This window comes from Oncorhynchus clarkii, chromosome 31 (genome assembly GCF_045791955.1).
Source record: "Oncorhynchus clarkii lewisi isolate Uvic-CL-2024 chromosome 31, UVic_Ocla_1.0, whole genome shotgun sequence".
NCBI classification, from domain to species: domain Eukaryota; kingdom Metazoa; phylum Chordata; class Actinopteri; order Salmoniformes; family Salmonidae; genus Oncorhynchus; species Oncorhynchus clarkii.
This window is the reverse complement of record NC_092177.1, coordinates 9,978,070-10,001,409: the sequence shown is the minus strand read 5'-3', so window position 1 is coordinate 10,001,409 and position 23,340 is coordinate 9,978,070. Positions and strand designations below refer to the sequence as shown.

Below are 23,340 nucleotides of genomic sequence, written 5' to 3'. Positions count from 1 at the left end.
GGGGAGAGCATTTCACTGTGAGAGGTCTGTGTGAGGACATCTGGGAAGCAGAGGAGGAAATTTGTCTCCTTCTAAAGCTCTCTATCGCTCTGTCTGCCCCCTCTTTCTCCCTCTCTCTCTCTCTGCCCCCTCTTTCTATTGCTCTCTCTCTCTCTCTGCCTCTCTTTCTATAGCTCTCTCTCTCTCTCTCTGCCTCTCTTTCTATAGCTCTCCATCTCTACCCCCTCTTTCTATCGCTCTCTATCTCTCTCTGCCTCTCTTTCTATAGCTCTCTATCTCTCTTTCTTTCTTTCTTTCTCTTTCTTTCTTTCTTTCTTTCTTTCTTTCTTTCTTTCTCTGTCTCGTGTTTCTCAATCTAACTCTTACCCACTCCATCTCTCTCACTATCACCCCCCTATTTCTCTCCCCCTCCCTACATACCTACCTCCTTCTCTCTTTCTTCCCTAACCTCCCCATCTGCCCCTCTTTCTGTCTCTCTCCCTCCTACCATTTTGAGAGCTCTCTCAATGTCGATGCCCTGGCTCCATGGTACGGCAGGGTTGGCCAGACAGTCTCCTGCGCCTCCTCGGCGTGACACGTCTACCCGTTGGCGCCGCAGGTACCGGAAAGCCTCCGCGATCACCAGGATGGCATCGTGGGTCAGAGCTGACGTGTACTGCCGAGTATAGAGAGAGATCAGAGGGATCACAAGAGAGATCAGAGGGATCACAAGAGAGATCAGAGGGATCACAAGAGAGATCAGAGGGATCACAAGAGAGATCAGAGGGATCACAAGAGAGATCACAAGAGAGATCAGAGGGATCACAAGAGAGATCAGAGGGATCACAAGAGAGATCAGAGGGATCACAAGAGAGATCATGAGAGAAGAGAACACTGAACACTGTAGCTGGCAAACAGTACATCATTAATTAATTAATTATTCCATTCATTATTTTATTAATTCAGGTATGAACAGGGGACAAAGTAGAATATTCTGGGGAAGGAAAACTGCAGAAGTCAAATCAAATCTAAAGTTATTTGTCACTGAATACACCAAGTGTAGTAGACCTTGTAAGTGCGCTCTCTCTGCGGAGAGATTCACTGTAGAGTTGAAACACATCGATGTAACGATCACAATGTCCCACATGTTCATCACAAACCGTACCTTGATTCGGAGAGAACAGGCCGTTCGGTAACCAACACCATGACTAAATGTAATACGGCAACAGTAAACATGCCCCACCCCCTCGAGCCAATTAAATACACCATCTCACTCTCTCCCTCTCTATTTCCCACTCTCACACTCTCACCATCTCTCTCCCACTCTCTCTCTCACCGTCTCACTCTCTCACCGTCTCACTCTCTCACCGTCTCACTCTCTCCCTCTCTATTTCCCACTCTCCCACTCTCACCATCTCTCTCCCACTCTCTCTCTCACCGGCTCACTCTCTCACCGTCTCACTCTCTCACCGTCTCACTCTCTCACCGTCTCACTCTCTCACCGTCTCACATCTCACCATCTCACTCTCTCCCTCTCTATTTCCCACTCTCCCACTCTCACCATCTCTCTCCCACTCTCTCTCTCACCATCTCACCGTCTCACTCTTTCACCGTCTCACTCTCTCACCGTCTCACTCTCTCACCATCTCACTCTCTCCCTCTCTATTTCCCACTCTCCCACTCTCACCATCTCTCACCCACTCTCTCTCTCACCATCTCACTCTCTCACCGTCTCACTCTCTCACCATCTCACTCTCTCATCATCTCACATCTCACCATCTCACTCTCTCCCTCTCTATTTCCCACTCTCCCACTCTCACCATCTCTCTCCCACTCTCTCTCTCACCATCTCACTCTCTCACCGTCTCACTCTCTCACCGTCTCACTCTCTCACCATCTCACTCTCTCACATCTCACCATCTCACTCTCTCCCTCTCTATTTCACACTCTCCCACTCACCATCTCTCTCCCACTCTCTCTCTCACCGTCTCACTCTCTCACCGTCTCACTCTCTCACACGTCTCACTCTCTCACCGTCTCACTCTCTCACCGTCTCACTCTCTCACCGTTTCACATCTCACCATCTCACTCTCTCACCGTCTCACTCTCTCATCGTCTCACTCTCTCACCGTCTCACTCTCTCACCGCCTCACTCTCTCACCGTCTCACTCTCTCACCGTCTCACTCTCTCACCGTCTCACTCTCTCACCGCCTCACTCTCTCACCGTCTCACTCTCTCACCATCTCACCATCTCACTCTCTCACCATCTCACATCTCACCATCTCACATCTCACCATCTCACTCTCTCCCTCTCTATTTCCCACTCTCCCACTCTCACCATCTCTCTCCCACTCTCTCTCTCACCATCTCACTCTCTCACCATCTCACTCTCTCACCATCTCACATCTCACCATTTCACTCTCTCACCATTTCACTCTCTCACCATTTCACTCTCTCACCATTTCCCTCTCTCACCATTTCACTCTCTCACCATTTCACTCTCTCACCATTTCACTCTCTCACTCAATTCAATTCAAGGGGCTTTATTGGCATGGGAAACATATGTTAACATTGCCAAAGCACGTGAGGTAGATAATATACAATATTCTCTCTCACTATCTCTCTCTCACTCTCTCCCCATCTCTCTCTCACTAACTTTTTTCACTGGTTATTTCTATTGGTTATTCACGGTGTATGTATTCCTGGTGTCACTATGTCTGTTTATTTGATTTGTATCTTATCTTTCTCTCTGCCTGGTTGGAAAATAACCCGTAAACATTTCACTGTTAGTCTACACCTGTTGTCCTGGAAGTGTGTGATTTGAGGGATGCAAGGAGAGGAGAAGAGGGGAGAAGAGAAGGAGAGGAAATGAGAGGAGAAGAGAAGGAGTGAAAAGGAGAAGAGAAGAAGTGAGAAGAGGGGAGAAGAGAATGAGAGGAAATGAGAGGAGAAGAAGGGAGAAGAGAGGAGAAGAGAAGGAGAGGAAAGGAGAGGAGAAGAAGGGAGAGGAGAGGAAAGGAGAGGAGAAGAGAAGGAGAGGAAAGGAGAGGAGAAGAGAAGGAGAGGAAAGGAGAGGAGAAGAGAAGGAGAGGAAAGGAGAGGAGAAGAGAAGGAGAGGAAAGGAGAGGAAAAGAGAAGGAGAGAAGAAGAAGGTAGAAGAGAGGAGAAGAGAAGGAGAGGAAAGGAGAGGAGAAGAAGTGAGAAAAGGAGAGGAGAAGTGAGAAGAGAGGAAAGGAAAGTAGAAGAAGGGAGAAGAGAAGAGAAGAGAAGGAGAGGAAAGGAGAGGAGAAGAGAAGGAGAGGAAAGGAGAGGAGAAGAGAAGGAGAGGAAAGGAGAGGAGAAGAAGGTAGAAGAGAGGAGAAGAGAAGGAGAGGAAAGGAGAGGAGAAGAAGTGAGAAAAGAGGAGAAGAGAAGCAGAGGAAAGGAGAGGAGAAGAAGGTAGAAGAAAGGAGAAGATAAGGAGAGGAAAGGAGAGGAGAAGAGAAGGAGAGGAAAGGAGAGAAGAAGGTAGAAGAGAGGAGAAGAGAAGGAGAGGAGAGAGGAGAAGAGAAGGAGAGGAAAGGAGAGGAGAAGGAGAGGAAAGGAGAGGAGAAGAAGGTAGAAGAGAGGAGAAGAGAAGGAGAAGAAATGAGAAGAGAAGGAGAGGAAAGGAGAGGAGAAGAAGGTAGAAGAAAGGAGAAGAGAAGGAGAGGAAAGGAGAGGAGAATAAGGTAGATGAGAGGAGAAGAGAAGGAGAGGAAAGGAGAAGATAGGAGAAGAGAAGGAGAAGAAAGGAGAGGAGAAGAAGGGAGAAGAGAGGAGAAGAGAAGGAGAAGAAAGGAGAGGAGAAGAAGGGAGAAGAGAGGAGAAGAGAAGGAGAAGAAAGGAGAAAAGAAGGGAGAAGAGAGGAGAAGAAGGGAGAAGAGAAGAGAAGGAGAGGAAAGAGAATGTGAGAGTGACAGATACTGAGATGAGAAGAATGGAGAAGGACAGGACATTCATTTTGTTGTGCATACATAACAGTACATCATGAAAGGCTTGGCTGCTGTTCTGTAGTCTGCAGTAGGTACCTTGAGCGGGGTGTTCTTGGCCTCTGGGAATTCCCTTTCATCCAGTCTCTCCCAGCGCTGTAGGAACTGCTGAACGATGGAGTTCTCAGGGCTCACTATTTGGAAGCCTGATATGTTGGCCCCGCCTTGGAAGACCTTGTCCAAGCTCACATTGGAGAAACCCTGACATCAGAAAGAGGGGAGACGGGGATGGAGAAGAGGGAAGGAGAGAGGGAAGGAGGGAGAGAGGGATGAGGGAGACAGGGAGAGTGGGATGGAGGGAGACGGGGAGAGAGGGGTGGAGGGAGAGAGGAATGGAGGGAGACGGGGAGAGAGGGGTGGAGGGAGAGATAAATGGAGGGAGAGAGGAATGAGGGAGAGAGACAGGGAGAGAGGGATGGAGGGAGAGAGACAGGGAGAGAGGGATGGAGGGAGAGAGACAGGGAGAGAGGTATGAGGGAGACAGGGAGAGAGGTATAAGGGAGACAGGAGAGAGGTGTGGAGGGATGTAGGGAGAGAGGGATAGAAGGAAAGAGGGATGGAGGGAGAGAGAGAGAGGGATAGAAGGAGAGAGGGATGGAGGGAGAGAGGGATGTAGGGATGTAGGGAGAGAGGGATAGAGGGAGCCAGGAGAGAGGGATAGAGGGATGTAGGGAGAGAGAGATGGAGGGAGAGAGGGATGGAGCGAGAGAGGGATGGAGCGAGAGAGGGATGGAGGGAGACAGGGAGAGAGGGAGACAGGGAGAGAGGGAGACAGGGAGAGAGGGATGGAGGGAGACAGGGAGTGAGGGGTGGAGGGAGAGAGGGAGACAGGGAGAGAGGGAGACAGGGAGAGAGGGATGGAGGGAGAGGAATGGAGGGAGAGAGACAGGGAGAGAGGGATGAGGGAGACAGGAGAGAGGTGTGGAGGGATGTAGGGAGAGAGGAATGTAGGGAGAGAGGGATAAGAAGGAGAGAGGGATGGAGGGAGAGAGGGATGGAGGGATGTAGGGAGAGAGGGATAGAGGGAGCCAGGAGAGAGGGATGGAGGGATGAAAGGAGAGAGGGATAGAGGGAGCCAGGAGAGAGGGATGGAGGGATGTAGGGAGAGAGGGATGTAGGGAGAGAGGGATGTAGGGAGAGAGGGATGTAGGGAGAGAGGGATGTAGGGAGAGAGGGATGGAGGGAGAGAGGGATGGAGGGAGAGAGGGATGGAGGGAGAGAGGGATGGATGGAGACAGGGAGCGAGGGAGACAGGGAGAGAGGGAGACAGGGAGGGATGGATGGAGGGAGGGAGACAGGGAGTGAGGGGTGGAGGGAGAGAGGGAGACAGGGAGAGAGGGGTGGAGGGAGAGAGGGAGAGAGGGAGAGAGGGAGACAGGGAGAGAGACAGGAGAGAGGTGTGGAGGGATGTAGGGAGAGAGGGATGCAGGGAGAGAGGGATAAGAAGGAGAGAGGGATAAGAAGGAGAGAGGAATGGAGGGAGAGAGGAATGGAGGGAGAGAGGAATGGAGGGAGAGAGGAATGGAGGGAGAGAGAGGGAGAGAGGGATGGAGGGAGAGAGGGAGAGAGGGATGGAGGGAGGCAGGGAGAGAGAGATGGAGGGAGACAGGGTGAGAAGGATGGAGGGAGACAGGGAGAGAGGGATGGAGGGAGAAAGGAGAGAGGGGTGGAGGGAGACAGGTGGGAAGACAGAGAGGGAAAGAAAGAGAAAAGGCATTCAAAGAAAGAGACCAAGAGACAGAGGGAGAGAAACAGGAAGAGAGAGACCGAGAGACAAAGGGATAGAAGCAGGAAGAGAGACCGAGAGACAGAGGAAGAGAAACAGGAAGAGTGAGACCGAGAGAGACAGAGGGAGAGAAACAGGAAGAGAGAGACCAAAGAGACAGAGGGAGAGAAACAGGAAGAGAGAGACCGAGAGACAGAGGGATAGAAACAGGAAGAGAGAGACCGAGAGACAGAGGGATTGAAACAGGAAGAGAGAGACCGAGAGACAGAGGGAGAGAAACAGGAAGAGTGAGACCAAAGAGACAGAGGGAGAGAAACAGGAAGAGAGAGACCAAATAGACAGAGGGAGAGAAACAGGAAGAGAGAGACCGAGAGACAGAGGGATAGAAACAGGAAGAGAGACAGAGAGACAGAGGGATAGAAACAGGAAGAGTGAGACCGAGAGAGACAGAGGGAGAGAAACAGGAAGAGAGAGACCGAGAGACAGAGACAGAGAAACAGAGGGAATTCACGCCCCAAAATAATAACAATACAATACATCTAGCTACTCAAAGTAACTCAAAATGTCTAGCTACTCAAAGTAACTCAATACATCTAGCTACTCAAAGTAACTCAATACGTCTAGCTACTCAAAGTAACTCAATACATCTAGCTACTCAAAGTAACTCAATACATCTAGCTACTCATAGTAACTCAATATGTCTAGCTACTCAAAGTAACTCAAAATGTCTAGCTACTCAAAGTAACTCAATACGTCTAGCTACTCAAAGTAACTCAATACATCTAGCTACTCAAAGTAACTCAATACGTCTAGCTACTCGAAAGTAACTCAATACGTCTAGCTACTCAACGTAACTCAATACATCTAGCTCCTCAAAGTAACTCAATACGTCTAGCTACTCAAAGTAACTCAATATGTCTAGCGACTCAAACTCATTACATCTAGCTACTCAAAGTAACTCAATACATCTAGCTACTCATAGTAACTCAATACATCTAGCTACTCAAACTCAATACATCTAGCTACTCAAAGTAACTCAATACGTCTAGCTACTCAAACTCAATACATCTAGCTACTCAAAGTAACTCAATATGTCTAGCTACTCAACGTAACTCAAAATGTCTAGCTACTCAAAGTAACTCAATATGTCTAGCTACTCAACGTAACTCAATATATCTATCTACTCATAGTAACTCAATACATCTAGCTACTCAAACTCAATACATCTAGCTACTCAAAGTAACTCAATATGTCTAGCTACTCAAAGTAACTCAATATGTCTAGCTACTCATAGTAACTCAATACATCTAGCTACTCATAGTAACTCAAAATGTCTAGCTACTCAAAGTAACCCAATATGTCTAGCTACTCAAAGTAACTCAATACGTCTAGCTACTCAACGTAACTCAATACATCTAGCTACTCAAAGTAACTCAATAAATCTAGCTACTCAAAGTAACTCAAAATGTCTAGCTACTCAACGTAACTCAATACGTCTAGCTACTCAACGTAACTCAATACATCTAGCTACTCAAAGTAACTCAATACATCTAGCTACTCAAAGTAACTCAAAATGTCTAGCTCCTCAAAGTAACTCAATACATCTAGCTACCCAAAGTAACTCAATACATCTAGCTACCCAAAGTAACTCAATACGTCTAGCTTCTCAAAGTAACTCAATACATCTAGCTACTCAAAGTAACTCAGTGAGGAGTATTAGACCCCACAAGGTAATGAATAGTCACAGAATGGAAAACTATTTTATCTTCAGCCCTAAGATACGGTACAACAGCATGGTTCAGTCTGTCCGCCTAGAAAACCTAACATATTGTAATATATTCCGACAAGCCTGCAGCTCCAACTGCCGTCAGATTACACACTGCCACATGGAAACGTGTCAGCTTTCTTTCCATGGTCAAACTGTTCGTTTCAGAATGCAGCGTCGTGTTATGGAGAACAAGGACATGTGTCCGTGAATTTTGCATAATGGGGAATTCTAAAGTCAGGGACACAGTGGAGAGAGAGAGACCAGCAGGAGAGGAGAAGAGAGGAGACAAGAGGGATGGCCCCTTGTTCTCATCTTAAACCAGTCTTGATAATATAGGAGTCAACCTGACACTTCCATTTCCCACTTTAACCCTCTGACTACAACAGATCAGACACTATATCCAAAAGGTAGAATAGTAAAGTAATGACATCATCACGGTTCAAAAACCCTGTTCTCCAGATGGAGAGAGGATGCAAGGAATCAAGGAGATATTGAGAAAGGTTGACCTACTGTTTCTTAGAAGTAGGTCAACCTAAGAGTTAATCCCAAATCGCACCTTTCTCTCTACATCGTACCCTACACCAGAGCCCAGTAGAACACTGCATGGGGAATAGCATGCCATTTGAGATGCTGCCTTGTATCTAGTGTTGACTCACCAGGTTAGACAGGATGTAGTGGTATCCACGGGCGTTCTTCCCCAGAGAGACCACCTGTAGGAGAGATCAACACAAAGGTGAGCCAACAAGTGTTGACTGAGCTGTGTCATGGGGTGTAATGGGAAATTGCTGATATTGGGTTGGTTTAGCGTTTTCCCCACTAATGGTTAAGGTTAGGATTTGGGGGAAGCTGATACTAAATTTGTTGCTAGGGGAAACATCACCCCAGAGCTGGTCAAACATGATACAGGTTACCATGTATTACCAGGTTACCAACATGATACCATACCATGTGATGAGGGCCAAGGGGCACAATAACAGCTCATAAATTCAGGTACAGTCATCTCCATAATATAGACAGGTCTGGTGTTTTAGACAGGTCTGGTCTTATAGACAGGTCTGGTCTTATAGACAGTTCTGGTCATATAGACAGGTCTGGTCATATAGACAGGTCTGGTCATATCGACAGGTCGTCTAGACAGGTCTGGTCTTCCAGACAGGTCTGGTCTTCTAGACAGGTCTGGTCTTCTAGACAGGTCTGGTCATATAGACAGGTCTGGTCATATAGACAGGTCTGGTCATATAGACAGGTCTGGTCATATCGACAGGTCGTCTAGACAGGTCTGGTCTTACAGACAGGTCTGGTCGTCTAGACAGGTCTGGTGATATAGACATGTCTGGTTTTCTAGATAGGTCTTATAGACAGGTCTGGTCATATAGACAGGTCTGGTCATATCGACAGGTCGTCTAGACAGGTCTGGTCTTCCAGACAGGTCTGGTCTTCCAGACAGGTCTGGTCTTCCAGACAGGTCTGGTCTTCTAGACAGGTCTGGTCTTCTAGACAGGTCTGGTCTTCTAGACAGGTCTGGTCATATAGACAGGTCTGGTCATATAGACAGGTCTGGTCATATAGACATGTCTGGTTTTCTAGATAGGTCTTATAGACAGGTCTGGTCATATAGACAGGTCTGGTCATATCGACAGGTCGTCTAGACAGGTCTGGTCTCCCAGACAGGTCTGGACTTCTAGACAGGTCTGGTCATATAGACAGGTCTGGTCATATAGACAGGTCTGGTCATATAGACAGGTCTGGTCATCTGGTCTTCTATCTGGTGATATAGACATGTCTGGTCATATCGACAGGTCGTCTAGACAGGTCTGGTCTTCCAGACAGGTCTGGTCTTCCAGACAGGTCTTCCAGACAGGTCTGGTCTTCTAGACAGGTCTGGTCATATAGACAGGTCTGGTCATATATAGACAGGTCTGGTGATATAGACCTGTCTGGTTTTTATAGACAGGTCTGGTCTTAGATAGGTCTTATAGACAGGTCTGGTCATCTAGACAGGTCTGGTCAGGTCTGGTGTTATAGACAGGTCTGGTGTTATAGACAGGTATGGTCTTATAGACAGGTCTGGTGTTATAGACAGGTCTGGTGTTATAGAAAGCTCATCTAGACAGGTCTGGTGTTATAGACAGGTCTGGTGTTATAGACAGGTCTGGTGTTATAGACAGGTCTGGTGTTATAGACAGGTCTTCTAGACAGGTCTGGTCTTATAGACAGGTCTGGTCTTATAGACAGGTCTGGTGTTATAGACAGATAATCTAGACAGGTCTGGTCTTATAGACAGGTCTGGTGTTATTGACAGGTCTGGTGTTATAGACATGTCTGGTGTTATAGACAGGTCTGGTCTTATAGACAGGTCTGGTCTTATAGACAGGTCTGGTCTTATAGACAGGTCTGGTCATATCGACAGGTCTGGTCATATCGACAGGTCGTCTAGACAGGTCTGGTCTCTGGTCCAGACAGGTCTGGTCTTCTAGACAGGTCTGGTCTTCTAGATAGACAGGTCTGGTCATATAGACAGGTCTGGTCTTATAGACAGGTCTGGTGTTATAGACAGATAATCTAGACAGGTCTGGTCTTATAGACAGGTCTGGTGTTATTGACAGGTCTGGTGTTATAGACATGTCTGGTGTTATAGACAGGTCTGGTCTTATAGACAGGTCTGGTCATATAGACAGGTCTGGTCATATCGACAGGTCGTCTAGACAGGTCTGGTCTCCCAGACAGGTCTGGTCTTCTAGACAGGTCTGGTCATATAGACAGGTCTGGTCATATAGACAGGTCTGGTCATATAGACAGGTCTGGTCATATCGACAGGTCGTCTAGACAGGTCTGGTCTTACAGACAGGTCTGGTCTTCTAGACAGGTCTGGTGATATAGACATGTCTGGTTTTCTAGATATGTCTTATAGACAGGTCTGGTCATATCGACAGGTCGTCTAGACAGGTCTGGTCTTCCAGACAGGTCTGGTCTTCCAGACAGGTCTGGTCTTCTAGACAGGTCTGGTCTTATAGACAGGTCTGGTCTTATAGACAGGTCTGGTGATATAGACCTGTCTGGTTTTCTAGATAGGTCTTATAGACAGGTCTGGTCTTCTAGACAGGTCTGGTCATATAGACAGGTCTGGTCATATAGACAGGTCTGGTCATATAGACAGGTCTGGTCATATCGACAGGTCGTCTAGACAGGTCTGGTCTTCCAGACAGGTCTGGTCTTCTAGACAGGTCTGGTGATATAGACATGTCTGGTTTTCTAGATATGTCTGGTCATATAGACAGGTCTGGTCATATAGACAGGTCTGGTCTTATAGACAGGTCTGGTCTTATAGACAGGTCTGGTCTTATAGACAGGTCTGGTCTTATAGACAGGTCTGGTCATCTAGACAGGTCTGGTCTTATAGACAGGTCTGGTCTTATAGACAGGTCTGGTCTTATAGACAGGTCTGGTTTTATAGACAGGTCTGGTGTTATAGACAGGTCTGGTAAAATAGACAGGTCTGGTCATCTAGACAGGTCTGGTGTTATAGACAGGTCTGGTGTTATAGACAGGTCTGGTGTTATAGACAGGTCTGGTGTTATAGACAGGTATGGTCTTATAGACAGGTCTGGTGTTATAGACAGGTCTGGTGTTATAGAAAGCTCATCTAGACAGGTCTGGTGTTATAGACAGGTCTGGTGTTATAGACAGGTCTGGTGTTATAGACAAGTCTGGTGTTATAGACAGATCTTCTAGACAGGTCTGGTCTTATAGACAGGTCTGGTCTTATAGACAGGTCTGGTGTTATAGACAGATAATCTAGACAGGTCTGGTCTTATAGACAGGTCTGGTGTTATTGACAGGTCTGGTGTTATAGACAGGTCTGGTGTTATAGACAGGTCTGGTGTTATAGACAGGTCTGGTCATCTAGACAGGTCTGGTGTTATAGACAGGTCTGGTCTTATAGACAGGTCTGGTCTTATAGACAGGTCTGGTGTTATAGACAGCTCATCTAGACAGGTCTGGTGTTATAGACAGGTCAGGTGTTATAGACAAATCATCTAGACAGGTCTGGTGTTATAGACAGGTAATCTAGACAGGTCTTGTCTTCTAGACAGATCTTCTAGACAGGTCTGGTCTTATAGACAGGTCTGGTCTTATAGACAGGTCTGGTGTTATAGACAGGTCTGGTCTTATAGACAGATTATCTAGACAGGTCTGGTCTTATAGACAGGTCTGGTGTTATAGACAGGTCTGGTGTTATAGACAGGTCTAGTGTTATAGACAGGTCTGGTGTTATAGACAGGTATGGTGTTATAGACAGGTATGGTCTTATAGACAGGTATGGTGTTATAGACAGGTCTGGTGTTATAGACAGCTCATCTAGACAGCTCTGGTGTTATAGACAGGTCTGGTGTTATAGACAGATCATCTAGACAGGTCTGGTGTTATAGACAGGTAATCTAGACAGGTCTTGTCTTCTAGACAGATCTTCTAGACAGGTCTGGTCTTATAGACAGGTCTGGTCTTATAGACAGGTCTGGTGTTATAGACAGGTCTGGTGTTATAGACAGGTCTGGTCTTATAGACAGGTCTGGTCTTATAGACAGGTCTGGTGTTATAGACAGCTCATCTAGACAGGTCTGGTGTTATAGACAGGTCTGGTGTTATAGACAGATCATCTAGACAGGTCGGGTGTTATAGACAGATCATCTAGACAGGTCTGGTGTTATAGACAGGTCTGGTGTTATAGACAGGTCTGGTGTTATTGACAGATCTTCAAAACAGATCTTCTAGACAGGTGTTATTGACAGATCTTCTAGACAGGTCTGGTCATCTAGACAGGTCTGGTGTTATAGACAGATCTTCTAGACAGGTCTGGGCATCTAGACAGGTCAGATCTTCTAGACAGGTCTGGTCATCTAGACAGGTCTGGTCTTCTAGACAGGTCTGGTCATCTAGAAAAGTCTGGTCATCTAGAAAAGTCTGGTCTTCTAGACAGGTCTGGTCTTCTAGACAGGTCTGGTCTTCTAGACAGGTCTGGTCTTCTAGAAGGGTCTGGTCTTCTAGACGGGTCTGGTCTTCTAGACGGGTCTGGTCTTCTAGACAGGTCTGGTTATCTAGAAAGGTCTGGTGTTATAGACAAGTCTTGTCTTCTAGACAGGTCTGGTGTTATAGACAGGTCTTATTATAGACAGGTCTTGGTATAGACAGGTCTTAGTATAGACTGGTCTTAGTATAGACTGGTCTTAGTATAGACTGGTCTTAGTATAGACTGGTCTTAGTATAGACTGGTCTTAGTATAGACTGGTCTTAGAATAGGCAGGTCTGGTCTTATAATAGACAGGTCTTATTATAGACAGGTCTTGGTATAGACAGGTCTTAGTATAGACTGATCTTAGTATAGACTGGTCTTAGTATAGACTGGTCTTAGTATAGACGGGTCTTATTATAGACGGGTCTTATTATAGACGGGTCTTAGTATAGACGGGTCTTAGTATAGACGGGTCTTATTATAGAAGGGTCTTATTATAGAAGGGTCTTATTATAGACATGTCTTATTACAGTCGGGTCTTATTATAGACATGTCTTATTATAGACAGGTCTTATTTTAGACATGCCTTATTATAGACGGGTCTTAGTATAGACAGGTCTGGTCTTCTAGACAGGTCGTATAGACAGGTCTTAGTATAGACAGATCTTATTATAGACAGGTCTTATTTTAGACAGGTCTTAGTATAGACATCTTGCTGCTTCTGGTCAATCTTCATCTAGAGCAGTAAGTGTTATAAATCACATATTTTGGTGATATCATATTCAGAAATCAAAGGTCACTTAAGTACAGCAGTTCTGCCTCTCATCTTCTACTTTGAAAATATCACACCTTCAAATCAGAACAGCATGTTCCCTGCCCACACAGCAAGGTTCAAAATAGACTCGAATATTCAGAAGCCTACAATTTACATTCAGCAACGACTGTGGTTCAATTTTCAAAGCAACAAATGTACATTTTATTCTAGTTTATGCCAGAACTTGTACAGTGGCACCTGTCTGAAATATAACCCTATTCCCTACATAGTGCACTATAAAGGAAATATGTCATTTGGGACACCTCTTGATTAAACCGTTTTGGGTTGGTTATAATAATCTTCAAATCGAATGGATGAGTGAACAAAGCATGGTTATGAAGTCTGCTATACTGTAGGCAGCCAGGCAGTTGAAGTCTGGATGTTTCAATGACGAGATTGACAACAACGTCTCAGTTTTCATCTGTGTTCTGCATACAAACCAACAAGCGTTCCATAGCGGAATCATATGACAACATGAGTTCGACAGCGGAATCACATGACAACATGAGTTCTACAGCAGAATCACATGACAACATGAGTTCTACAGCGGAATCACATGACAACATGAGTTCTACAGCAGAATCACAGGACAACATGAGTTCGACAGCGGAATCACATGACAACATGAGTTCTACAGCAGAATCACACGACAACATGAGTTCTACACCAGAATCACACAACAACATGAGTTCTACAGCGGAATCACACGACAACATGAGTTCTACAGCAGAATCACACGACAACATGAGTTCTACACCAGAATCACACAACAACATGAGTTCTACAGCGGAATCACAGGACAACATGAGTTCTACAGCAGAATCACACAACAACATGAGTTCTACACCAGAATCACATGACAACATGAGTTCGACAGCGGAATCACATGACAACATGAGTTCTAGAGCAGAATCACACTACAACATGAGTTCTACACCAGAATCACAGGACAACATGAGTTCTACAGCGGAATCACATGACAACATGAGTTCTACAGCGGAATCACACGACAACATGAGTTCTACAGCAGAATCACACGACAACATGAGTTCTACACCGGAATCATAGGACAACATGAGTTCTACAGCGGAATCACACGACAACATGAGTTCTACAGCGGAATCACATGACAACAAGAGTTCTACAGCAGAATCACATGACAACAAGAGTTCTACAGCGGAATCACATGACAACATGAGTTCTACAGCAGAATCACACTACAACATGAGTTCTACACCAGAATCACACTACAACATGAGTTCTACAGCAGAATCACATGACAACATGAGTTCTACAGCGGAATCACACGACAACATGAGTTCTACAGCAGAATCACATGACAACATGAGTTCTACACCAGAATCACACAACAACATGAGTTCTACAGCGGAATCACACGACAACATGAGTTCTACAGCAGAATCACACGACAACATGAGTTCTACACCAGAATCACATGACAACATGAGTTCGACAGCGGAATCACATGACAACATGAGTTCTAGAGCAGAATCACACTACAACATGAGTTCTACACCAGAATCACAGGACAACATGAGTTCTACAGCGGAATCACATGACAACATGAGTTCTACAGCGGAATCACACGACAACATGAGTTCTACAGCGGAATCACACGACAACATGAGTTCTACACCGGAATCATAGGACAACATGAGTTCTACAGCAGAATCACACGACAACATGAGTTCTACAGCGGAATCACATGACAACAAGAGTTCTACAGCAGAATCACATGACAACAAGAGTTCTACAGCGGAATCACATGACAACATGAGTTCTACAGCAGAATCACACTACAACATGAGTTCTACACCAGAATCACATGACAACATGAGTTCTACAGCGGAATCACACGACAACATGAGTTCTACACCAGAATCACACGACAACATGAGTTCTACAGCGGAATCACACGACAACATGAGTTCTACAGCGGAATCACACGACAACATGAGTTCTACAGCGGAATCACACGACAACATGAGTTCTACAGCGGAATCACACGACAACATGAGTTCTACAGCAGAACAAACAGTCAAACAGTGGCAGAAAATGATTTATGTTTTCAATTTAGAGAAGTCGATTCTCTGGTGACGCATCGTATAGGCAGCCCACTTCCCAGCAGACACAAGAGGAGAGAGGGAACTAAGAGGACTGCTGATCACCCATTTCCTACAACCCCAGGCCTTCACTCAGCCATTACTGGAGCTGTGTGTTGTTATTAAACCGATTTTCATCCAATTTGAGGAAAAACACTCAACTGTTTATTTCCTTTCTGTCGTTCTGATCTCTTGACAGAACTAGCCATGCCTACACCCCATGCCTCAGATCACACCCATCTAATACAGCCTCGCTGTTGACGTCTGACACACACACATCAAATAAAGCCCTTTTTCCATATGTGTTGAGGTCTGGAATGGACTGCTTTTCACACAGGAAATGATGTCGCATGACGGAACACCAATACACTGCGCTCGTTGGTTCACTCAGGCCATCAGGCAGCTCAGATGGGTCAGCAGTTCCTGACAGCTCCAATGTCATTACTATCATCACCTCACACACACCACATCACATAGAGGACATAATCTGGAGGAAGGAGAGAGAGGGAGAGCGAGAGAGATGTGGTGGGAGAAAGTGGGGAGTGAGGGAGAGAGGATGAGAGGGGGAGAGAGGAGGGGAGGGGGAGAGAAAGCGAGAGAGGCGAGAGAGAAGGGGAGAAGGGTCTGTCGCTAGTTCAAGAGAAGAAAAAAATCTGAATGAAAAACGCTTTCAGTATTACCAGATATAAAAATATAGAGATACTGTTTATATAAGATAGATCGTTTTTTTTTAACCAGATATAAAGATATAGATATATAGAAGACTGTTTTTTCCAGAAATAAAGTATGTGGAAGTGATGAGAGACAGTTTATATTTTTAAATAATATAGTCTTTAAAAACTAACAATCACCAAAATAGTCAGGGAGAACTGAAAATAACAATCAATAACAATCACCAAAACCGTCAGGGAGAACTGAACAGTATTGATTTTGTTCTTATGTATGTGCATAAGAACACAGCATTAGTCGTAGAAAAATGCATAGAATTGTAGGAAATTAGCTTTAAAACCTGAGCTCATTTTTGCTCCAGAAACCCCCTGGAAGCAGAAACATCACAACAGGAGATGAACATACATTAGGATTTTCATTGTTTCTATTACTAATACAGTGACTTGCGAAAATATTCACCCCCCCTGGGCATTTTTCCTATTTTGTTGCATTTACAACCGGTAATTAAAATTAATTTTGGGGGGTTTGTATCAGTTGATTTATACAACATGCTTACTACTCTGAAGATGCAAAATATTTTTTGGGTTGTGAAACAAACAATACATAACAAAAAAACAGAAAACATGAGCGTGAATAACTATTCACCCCCCCAAAGTCAATACTTTGTAGAGCCACCTTTTCTTCCAGAGTTTCCTTCAAGAATTTCCCTGTATTTAACGCCATCCATCATTCCTTCAATTTTGACCAGTTTCCCAGTCCCTGCAGATGAAAAACATCCCCACAGCATCATGCTGCCACCACCATGCTTCACTGTGGGGATGTTGTTCTCGGGGTGATGAGAGGTGTTGGGTTTGTGCCAGACATAGAATTTTCCAAAAAGCTAAATTTTAGTCTCATCTGACCAGAGTACCTTCTTCCATATGTTTGGGGAGTCTCCCACATGCCATTTGGCAAACAGCAAACGCGTTTGCTTATTTTTTCTTTAAGCAATGGCTTTTATCTGACCACTCTTCCATTAAGCCCAGCTCTGTGGAGTATACGGCCCAAAGTGGTCCTATGGACAGATACTCCAATCTCTGCTGTGGAGCTTTGCAGCTCCTTCAGGGTTATCTATGGTATCTTTGTTGCCTCTCAGATTAATGTCCTCCTTGCCTGGTCCGTGAGTTTTGTTGGGCGGCCCTCTCTTGGCAGGTTTGTTGTGGTGCGGTATTCTTGCAGTTTCTTAATAATGGATTTAATGGTGTTCAAAGATTCAAATTGTTTGTATAACCCAACCCTGATCTGTACTTCTCCACAACATTGTCCCTGGTCTGTTTGGAGAGCTCCTTGGTCTTCACGGTGCTGCTTGCTTGGTGGTGCCCCTTGCTTAGTGGTGTTGAAGACTCTGAGGACTTTCAGAACAGGGGTAAATAAAGTAGTGCACTACCCTATGGGACCTGTTCAACAGTAGTGCACTACCCCATGGGCCCTGGTCAACAGTAGTGCACTACCCTATGGGCCCTGGTCAACAGTAGTGCACTACCCTATGGGTCCTGGTCAGCAGTAGTGCACTACCCTATGGGCCCTGGTAAACAGTAGTGCACTACCCTATGGGACTTGTTCAACAGTAGTGCACTACCCTATGGGTCCTGGTCAACAGTAGTGCACTACCCTATGGGTCCTGGTCAACAGTAGTACACTACCCTATGGGACCTGTTCAACAGTAGTGCACTACCCCTGTTCAACAGTAGTGCACTACCCTATGGGCCCTGGTCAACAGTAGTGCACTACCCTATGGGCCCTGGTCAACAGTAGTGCACTACCCTATGGGCCCTGGTCAACAGTAGTGCACTACCCTATGGGTCCTGGTCAACAGTAGTGCACTACCCTATGGGCCCTGGTCAACAGTAGTGCACTACCCTATGGGTCCTGGTCAGCAGTAGTGCACTACCCTATGGGCCCTGGTAAACAGTAGTGCACTACCCTATGGGACTTGTTCAACAGTAGTGCACTACCCTATGGGTCCTGGTCAACAGTAGTGCACTACCCTATGGGTCCTGGTCAACAGTAGTACACTACCCTATGGGACCTGTTCAACAGTAGTGCACTACCCCTGTTCAACAGTAGTGCACTACCCTATGGGCCCTGGTCAACAGTAGTGCACTACCCTATGGGCCCTGGTCAACAGTAGTGCACTACCCTATGGGCCCTGGTCAACAGTAGTGCACTACCCTATGGGTCCTGGTCAACAGTAGTGCACTACCCTATGGGCCCTGGTCAACAGTAGTGCACTACCCTATGGGTCCTGGTCAACAGTAGTGCACTACCCTATGGGCCCTGGTCAACAGTAGTGCACTACCCTATGGGTCCTGGTCAACAGTAGTGCACTACCCTATGGGACCTGGTCAACAGTAGTGCACTACCCTATGGGCCCTGGTCAACAGTAGTGCACTACCCTATGGGCCCTGGTCAACAGTAGTGCACTACCCTATGGGCCCTGGTCAACAGTAGTGCACTACCCTATGGGCCCTGGTCAACAGTAGTGCACTACCCTATGGGTCCTGGTCAACAGTAGTGCACTACCCTATGGGTCCTGGTCAACAGTAGTGCACTACCCTATGGGTCCTGGTCAACAGTAGTGCACTACCCTATGGGCCCTGGTCAACAGTAGTGCACTACCCTATGGGCCCTGGTAAACAGTAGTGCACTACCCTATGGGTCCTGGTCAACAGTAGTGCACTACCCTATGGGTCCTGGTCAACAGTAGTGCACTACCCTATGGGTCCTGGTCAACAGTAGTGCACTACCCTATGGGTCCTGGTCAACAGTAGTGCACTACCCTATGGGCCCTGGTCAACAGTAGTGCACTACCCTATGGGTCCTGGTCAACAGTAGTGCACTATAAAGGGAATATGGAGCCATTTGGGATTCAGCCAGACCTCATTGTCAATGAGAGCGTCCTTGACTTTCGGCTTTAGTCTGGAGGTTTTGGACACCACACACAACTCCACCCTGTGATCCCCTTGGCTACGACTAGACCTGCAGGACCCCTCACACCTGCCCCAGCATTGGCCAGAGAACACAGACAACACCCTGCCTGGGACCTGGCAGAGAAAACTAAGACACAGTAACCTTGGGTTGGGGCTCAGCATGAATCTAATGACACAGGTACTACTGGAGGAAGTGAAAGACGTGCTACCCCCGGCCAACAGAACATGGCCCTCCCAGTGTTTCCACTACATTTAGATAATTAGGCAGAGCCCCGCCAAGGCCCTGGAGATGATTGGACAGCATGAGATAGGTGGACACAGACTTCCTAGTTGGCTTTTTTAAAATTCCATTATGTCAATTTTGCATAATATTGAGTTTATTAAATTCCTACTTGATTATCCTGGGTGTGTTCAACACTGATCTCAGCTTAATATGAGTTACAATACAGAGAGAGAGACCTGCTACACAGCTAGATACAGACCCTTACAATACAGAGAGAGAGACCTGCTACACAGCTAGATACAGACCCTTACAATACAGAGAGAGAGACCTGCTACACAGCTAGATACAGACCCTTACAATACAGAGAGAGAGACCTGCTACACAGCTAGATACAGACCCTTACAATACAGAGATAGAGCTGCTACACAGCTAGATACAGACCCTTACAATACAGAGAGAGAGAGTCCTGCTACACAGCTACAGACCCTGACAATACTAATGTGATCAGCTTTGCCTGGGAATGGATAAGGGATATTTATACCACAAGCAAAGTCCTGTCCCCCATGATTTAGTATTAACTACTACTCACTAAGCCTTGGATTTTCTTTTATGCGTCCTCTCTGACTTCCCTTCTCCCTCTCCTCACTCTCGCTCTTTCTCCACTCTCCTCTCTCCTCTCTCCTCACTCTCGCTCTCTCCCCTCTCCTCTCCCCTCTCTCCCTCTCTCCTCTCTCCCCTCTCTTTGTCCTCTCCTCTCTTTCTCCCCTATCCCCTCTCCCTCCCTCCCTCTCTCTCACTCTCTCTCTTTATCCCTTCTGTCTCCCTCCAGCTCTCTGTCTCTATCTTTATCCCTTCTGTCTCCCTCGAGCTCTCTGTCTCTCTCTCTATCCCTTCTGTGGCCCTCCAGCTCTCTCTCTTTATCCCTTCTGTCTTCCTCCAGCTGTCTGTCTCTCTCACTATCCCTCCAGCGCGCGCTCTCTCTCTCTCTCTCTCTCTCTCTCTCCCTCCCTCCCTCCCTCCAGCTCTCTGTCTCTTTCTGTCTCCCCCCAGATCTCTGTCTCTCTCTGTCTATCCCTTCTGTCTCCCTCCAGCTCTCTGTCTCTCTCACTATCCCTTATGTCTCCCTCCAGCTCTCTGTCTCTCTCTATCCATTCTGTCTCACTCCGTCTCTCTCTCTATGCCTTCTGTCTCCCTCCAGCTCTCCGTCTCTCTCTTTATCCCTTCTGTCTCCCTCCAGCTCTCCCTTTATCCCTTCTGTCTCCCTCCAGCTCTCCGTCTCTCTCTTTATCCCTTCTGTCTCCCTCCAGCTCTCCGTCTCTCTCTTTATCCCTTCTGTCTCCCACCAGCTCTCCGTCTCTCTCTTTATCCCTTCTGTCTCCCTCCAGCTCTCCCTTTATCCCTTCTGTCTCCCTCCAGCTCTCCGTCTCTCTCTTATTCCCTTCTGTCTCCCTCCAGCTCTCCCTTTATCCCTTCTGTCTCCCTCCAGCTCTCCGTCTCTCTCTTTATCCCTTCTGTCTCCCTCCAGCTCTCCGTCTCTCTCTTTATCCCTTCTGTCTCCCTCCAGCTCTCCGTCTCTCTCTTTATCCCTTCTGTCTCCCTCCAGCTCTCCGTCTCTCTCTTTATCCCTTCTGTCTCCCTCCAGCTCTCCGTCTCTCTCTTTATCCCTTCTGTCTCCCTCCAGCTCTCCGTCTCTCTCTTTATCCCTTCTGTCTCCCTCCAGCTCTCCGTCTCTCTCTTTATCCCTTCTGTCTCCCTCCAGCTCTCCGTCTCTCTCTTTATCCCTTCTGTCTCCCCCCAGCTCTCTCTCTCTCTCCCTTCTGTCTCCCTACAGCTCTCTGTCTCTCTCTCTATCCCTTCTGACTCCCTCTCTCTCTATATATCCCTGCTGTCTACCTCCTCTCACCTCCTGATATAACTACCTGAATGGCAGGGAGCTCGGTCCCAGTGATGTAAGCTGTCTGCTTCACCCTCTGTAGCGCCATGCAATCTACGGCGGTGCTGTTGTCACACCAAGCAGTGATGCAGCAAGTCAACATGATCTCGATGGTGCAGCTGTAGAACTTTTGAGGATTTTAGGGCCCATGCCAAACCTGTTCATTCTCCAGAGGGGGGTTCTGGTCCTTTTCATTACTGTGTGAGTGGACCATTTTAAGTCCTTAGTGGTATGAAAACAGAGGAACTTGAAGCTCTCAAACCACTCCACTGTAGCCCCGTCGATGTGCCCCCTGTTGGGGTGGTATGCAAATTGGAGTGGGTCTAGGGTGTCTGGGATGGTGGAGTTGATGTGATCCATGAGCAGCGTTTATGAATACTTCATGAATACATAAGTGAGTCCTACAGGGTGGTAGTCATTGTGGCATGAAGCCTTAGAGTTCTTGGGAACAGGCATGACGATAGTCATTTTAAAGACATGTGGGGATTACAGACTGGGGACAAGGAGCAGAAATACATATGCTTGTCAGCTGATGTGCCCTTGTTCTGAGAAAGCACCCTGGAATACGGTCCTGCCCTGTGGCCTTACGAGTGTTGACCTGATTAAAGACCTTAGTCGGCTCTGTCCTTTAGTTTAGCACCTCTGTGTTAATCCAGGGGTTTTCATTGGGGAAACAGTGAACATTCACTGTTGGAACAACATAGCATTTCCTTATGAAGCCGGTGATAGAGGTGGTTAGCCCGTTCATATTATCGGCAGAGACTCTGAACATATTCCTCTCAATGCTGTCAATGCTGCAGCATCATCTCTGATTCTGATGATAATTTCTTAATGGAGCGAGTCACAGGTACAACCTTTTTGAGCTCAACAGGAAGATCTGATTTGCGAATGGCAGACGAGGGAGGGCCTTTTAAGCTTGCTTGTGTGTTGAGTACAGTGGTCTAGGAGGGGGTGGGGTCCAACTAACTCACCGCACCTCCCTCCCTACAGAAGGACTATCTACATCTCTTCTTCTTCTCCCTCATTTCAGCTGGAGGACTTTGGGTCTAAGTATCCCTCAGGGAATACTATCTAATTACAACATCCACAGCTCAGCCTCTCAGTCCAGCCTCACAGTCTCTCTCTCTCTCAGTCTCTCTCTCTCTCTCTGTCTCTCTGTCTCTCTCTCTCAGTCTCTCTCTCTCAGTCTCTCTCTCTCAGTCTCTCTCTCTCTCTCTCTCTCAGTCTCTCTCTCTCAGTCTCTCTCTCTCAGTCTCTCTCTCTCAGTCTCTCTCTCTCAGTCTCTCTCTCTCAGTCTCTCTCTCTCAGTCTCTCTCTCTCAGTCTCTCTCTCTCTCAGTCTCTCTCTCTCTCTCTCTCTCTCTCTCTCTCTCTGTCTCTCTCTCTCTGTCTCTCTCTCTGTCTCTCTCTCTCTCTCTCTCTCTCTCTCTCTCTCAGTCTCTCTAAGTCTCTCTCTCTCTCTCTCTCTCTCTCTTTCTCTCTCTCTCTGTCTCTCTCTGCTCTCTCTCTCTGCTCTCTCTTCTCTCTCTCTCGTATGTATCATATGTATCATATGTATTGTATGTATCATATGTATTATATGTATTGTATGTATCGTATGTATCGTATGTATGTATCGTATGAATTGTACCATATGTATAGTATGTATCGCATGTATCATATGTATTGTATGTATCACATGTATGTATTGTATCATATGTATTGTATGTATCGTATGTATTGTATCATATGTATTGTATGTATTGTATCATATGTATTGTATGTATTGTATGTATTGTATCATATGTATCGTATGTATTGTATGTATTGTATGTATTGTATCGTATGTATCGTATGTATCATATGTATCATATGTATCGTATGTATCGTATGTATCATATGTATTGTATGTATGTATTGTATGTATTGTATCATATGTATTGTATGTATCGTATGTATTGTATGTATCGTATGTATCGTATGTATCATATGTATGTATTGTATCATATGTATTGTATGTATCGTATGTATTGTATGTATTGTATCATATGTATTGTATGTATGTATTGTATGTATCGTATGTATTGTATCATATGTATCGTATGTATGTATGTATGTATGTATGTATCATATGTA

At 46.1% G+C, this 23,340-nt stretch overlaps 1 protein-coding gene across 1 annotated transcript in view; it reads right to left on the bottom strand.

Moving 5' to 3' along the window:
• LOC139390535 (glutamate receptor 3-like) overlaps positions 1–23,340 on the bottom strand; it is a 277,696-nt gene that overhangs the window by 63,515 nt on the left and 190,841 nt on the right. Inside the window, exons 5-7 of the mRNA XM_071137711.1 lie at positions 8,141–8,194; positions 4,030–4,191; positions 488–655 (exon numbers count right to left, since the gene is read on the bottom strand). Coding sequence (XP_070993812.1) covers positions 488–655; positions 4,030–4,191; positions 8,141–8,194 — 384 coding nt within the window. The remainder of the gene's footprint in view (positions 1–487; positions 656–4,029; positions 4,192–8,140; positions 8,195–23,340) is intronic.